This window comes from Dendrobates tinctorius, unplaced genomic scaffold (assembly GCF_039654945.1).
Source record: "Dendrobates tinctorius isolate UK_male_01 unplaced genomic scaffold, ASM3965494v1 ptg000019l, whole genome shotgun sequence".
Taxonomy (NCBI): Eukaryota; Metazoa; Chordata; class Amphibia; order Anura; family Dendrobatidae; genus Dendrobates; species Dendrobates tinctorius.
The window spans coordinates 82,587,101-82,590,803 of record NW_027361687.1 but is presented as its reverse complement, the minus strand read 5'-3'; the positions used below and the strand labels follow the sequence as shown (position 1 = coordinate 82,590,803).

The window sequence follows — 3,703 nt, the reverse complement described above, 5'->3', positions numbered from 1 at the left end:
TTAATCACATTAGGTTCACATCTGAAAAAAGAAAAGGACAAAAAACTTCCTCTATTTTACACCAGATAAATACTCCATAAAAAATCAATAGCGAAAAAAGTTCAAAATGACCTTACTAACCTAAGAAACATGCTTAAAGACATCTTAATGATACATTCAGAAAACATTTATCAAAGAAGAATGCAAAAGTCCTACATGCTCGGCTGTAAAGGAAGTAAACTCACCTCTTCTTATTAAGGAAAACTTAAGAATGTTCCTTTATTAAATAGATTCGATCTAAGGCTATGTACACATGCTGCGGATTCACCTGTGGGTTTTTCCGCGCGGATCCGCAGGTAAAACCGCAAGTAAAGTGACCTGCGGTTTTCCTGCGGATTAGCCTGCGGTTTTGCCCTGCGGTTTCACACCTCTACAATGTTAAAGGTGTGAAACCGCAGTGGAATCCGCACAAAGAATTGACATGCTGCAGTTTGTAAGCCGCAGCAAAACCGCGTGGAAAAAAACGCAGCGTGAGCACAGCGGATTTGATTTGCCATAGGCTAACACGGTACTGTACCATGTCTGCAGTACTGCTGCATTTCCGCAGGGCCAAAAACGCTGTGGAAACGCAGCAGAATCCGCAACATGTGCACAAAGCCTAAAAGTAATACACTAATTAATAAAACAGATTAAATTGCAAATTCTTTTCAATGGTTTTAAGAAAACCTCTACAATCTAGAAACACCAAATTTAATGAAAGATCCTCAGGAAGCAGCTAATAAAATAAATGACTTCCTAAACTCATTTCCATTGCCTACACTTATGCCAAGCGATCGTGATAAATTATTAGCTGAAATCACCCCTCAAGAAATAATAGACAATCTGAATACCATTCCCAATGGGAAAATATCTGGTCCAGATGACTTCCCGATATTACATTATTACAAATTCAACAGTTATTTCATCACTTAGTAAATCTCTTTAACAGTTTCCTCTAAAGAAATCTCATCCTCCTCCTAAACAATTCTTGGAAGCATTCATTTCAGTTATTCCAAAAGAAGGCAAAGACTAATATGCAGCTACCATCCTATTTTATTACTGAATGCAGACACAAAGCTTTGGGTGAAAATTCTGGCTAGAAGGATGAGCAAAATGCTGCCAAAACTAATACACTTAGGGCCCCGTCACACATAGCGACTCACCAGCGATCCTGACACGATATCAACGTGTCGGGATCGCTGGTGAGTCGCTACATGATCGCTGGTGAGCTGTCAGACAGACAGCTTCACCAGCGATCAGGACCAGCGACGCCGCGCGCGGCGCCGCTGTGTACTTTAATTACCAGCGCGCTGATGCAGGGAGCTGGTAACTAGGGTACACATCGGGTTTCTAAGGGACGTGCGTCTCTTAGAAACCCGATGTGTACCTTAGTTACCAGCTCCCTGCATCAGCGCGCTGGGAACTAAGGTACACAGAGGGTGTAAAAGCACAGCGCCGTGCTTAGAAACCCTGCGTTTACCTTAGTTACCAGCTAATCGCTGGTCTCCCGCCTATCACATGCAGCGATGCGTGCTGGCCAGCGGGAGACCAGCGACCAATAAAATGTCCAGGGCTTTCCAATAGCAATCAGCAATACCAGCAGGGGGGCCGGTCGCTGATCGCTGTCACACACAGCGATCTCGCTGGTGAGATCACTGTTACGTCACAAAACTTGTGACTCAGCAGTGATCTCGCTAGCGAGATCGCTATGTATGACAGGACCCTTAGACCAAACGAGCTTTGTTAAAGGCAGAGAAGGGAAAGATAATGCTACAAGAATTATTCCCTTTATACAACATGCCATAAAATAAAGTCCCCCTTAACCATTCTATCGACCTATGCAAAAAAGGCGTTTGATATAATTAGCTGGCTTTTTATAGAAATTAACTAACTAAATTTGCTTAAATCAGTCCAATTTTAACGCTTTACTCTCAACTTTCAGTGAGGATAGGAATCAATGGATCACTCTCAATAAGCTTTCAACTTTGCATACACATCCTCATTTTCTGAAAAATTGATAACCCTGGTTTGAAAATTTGAACCTAGATTAAAGGGTCACAAGCCTACCCAGCGCCCAGTGTGAGGACTACTCCATTATCTAGTTCCGCTGATCCTATGTCCAGAGTCAATATATTCACCCCTTCTCTATACATTGAAGACATGAACTATTCGAGTCTCAAAGGTTTAAAGCTCAACATGCAATAATTTAACTTGTTTGTAAAATCGCTTTATTTACCTCGCTACTTGTTTTTTTATCCTCCACCTCCCTCGCTTCAGTTATTTTACTTATGCTTCTACCTATATTTTCTAATCTCAATGTTGCAACAATGTATGGACTCTAATTATTCATAAAATAAAAAAAATCACAGCATGAAAACAAAGTCAAAACAAAATAAAATGACAAATGATGAATTGATGATTATATCTTTAAAAATGTTTTTTATTACTATTTCAAGTTGGTGCTATGACTCGGTTTAATGAATTTCTGAAAACCTTTCGTACATCCCTGTTCCTAAAAGTGTAAATAAAGGGATTTATTGTTGGGGTGAATGCTGTATACATAAAAGCTAAGTACTTATCATAATTGCTGCCTTTAGGCTTGACATACACAATGATGGCTGCACCATAAAAGAGGCTGGCTATGATGAGATGAGACGAGCAGGTGGAGAAAGCTTTTTTCTTTCCGTCTTTACTCTTGATCTTGGTAACAGCTATTATGATCTTAACATAAAATCCTATAATTATAAAAAATGGTAGAACAACGTCAATAACGGCTGCAGAACTTGTCGAAATGCTGCTGATGAAAGCATCAGAACAGGCTAGGTTTTGTAAAGGAGCCAAGTCACAAAAAAAGTGGTCAATAGCATTGGGTCCACAGAATTCCAACTGTGCTGTAAAGATTGCCGGTATTAAAATAATGCTAAATCCAAAGATCCATGGAAATATAGCTAGTCCAATGCAAACCGTATGAGTCATGATGGTCGGGTAATGTAAGGGGTTGTTAATAGCCTGATGTCGATCAAATACCATCACTACAAGGAGATAACATTCGGTGACACCTAAAGAGTTGAAGACATACATTTGCGTAAAACATCCAACAAAGGATATTCTGTTGTTTTGTGCAATTAAGATGGCCAAAAGTTTTGGGACTGTGACCGAGACAAATATAATTTCCAAAGTGGAGAACACACTGATGAAAAAATACATTGGGTTCTGAAGTGACCGTTCTGCTTTCACAACAGTGATTATCGCAAGATTTCCCAGAAGACAAATTATAAAGGTCATCAGAAAAAGCAAGAAAATAAAAATCTGGATCTGGTGTAAATCAACAAAGGCCATTAAAATAAACTCTTGAACAACACTTTCATTTTTCTGTGCCATTTCTATGAAAGAGTCAATTTACCAGTAGTAGCCAAATTCTATTTCATAATTTCTAGTTAAAGTTAAAACAAAATGTGTTAATTTAATCTAATACATCATAGATCTAATTTACAAGTATATTATTTGATTTTTGAAGGATTGATAACATTAAACTGTTTAATATTAGTTTTCTCAAAACTCTTAAAATAGCGGAGTTGATAGCAGTTTTATTCATTTAAGCATTGTTTTAATTTTGTAAAAAAGTAGTTCTTGTTATTTATTTTCACAATGTAATTAAATTATGTTATAAAATCATGTTGCAAAA

At 38.2% G+C, this 3,703-nt stretch overlaps 1 protein-coding gene across 1 annotated transcript; it reads right to left on the bottom strand.

Annotated features, from left to right (window-relative positions):
* Positions 1–2,469: 2,469 nt before the first annotated feature.
* On the bottom strand, positions 2,470–3,361 carry LOC141082668 (olfactory receptor 10A4-like). The gene has a single exon (XM_073566617.1). It carries the CDS (start codon positions 3,355–3,357, stop codon positions 2,470–2,472), a length of 888 nt encoding a protein of 295 aa, XP_073422718.1. The 5' UTR covers positions 3,358–3,361.
* Between the last annotated feature and the right edge of the window lie 342 nt (positions 3,362–3,703).

What these genes read in the sequence shown, in the direction of transcription:
- LOC141082668 (XM_073566617.1), bottom strand. Translation starts at nt 3,357, where the DNA reads ATGGCCTTTGTTGATTTACACCAGATCCAGATTTTTATTTTCTTGCTT.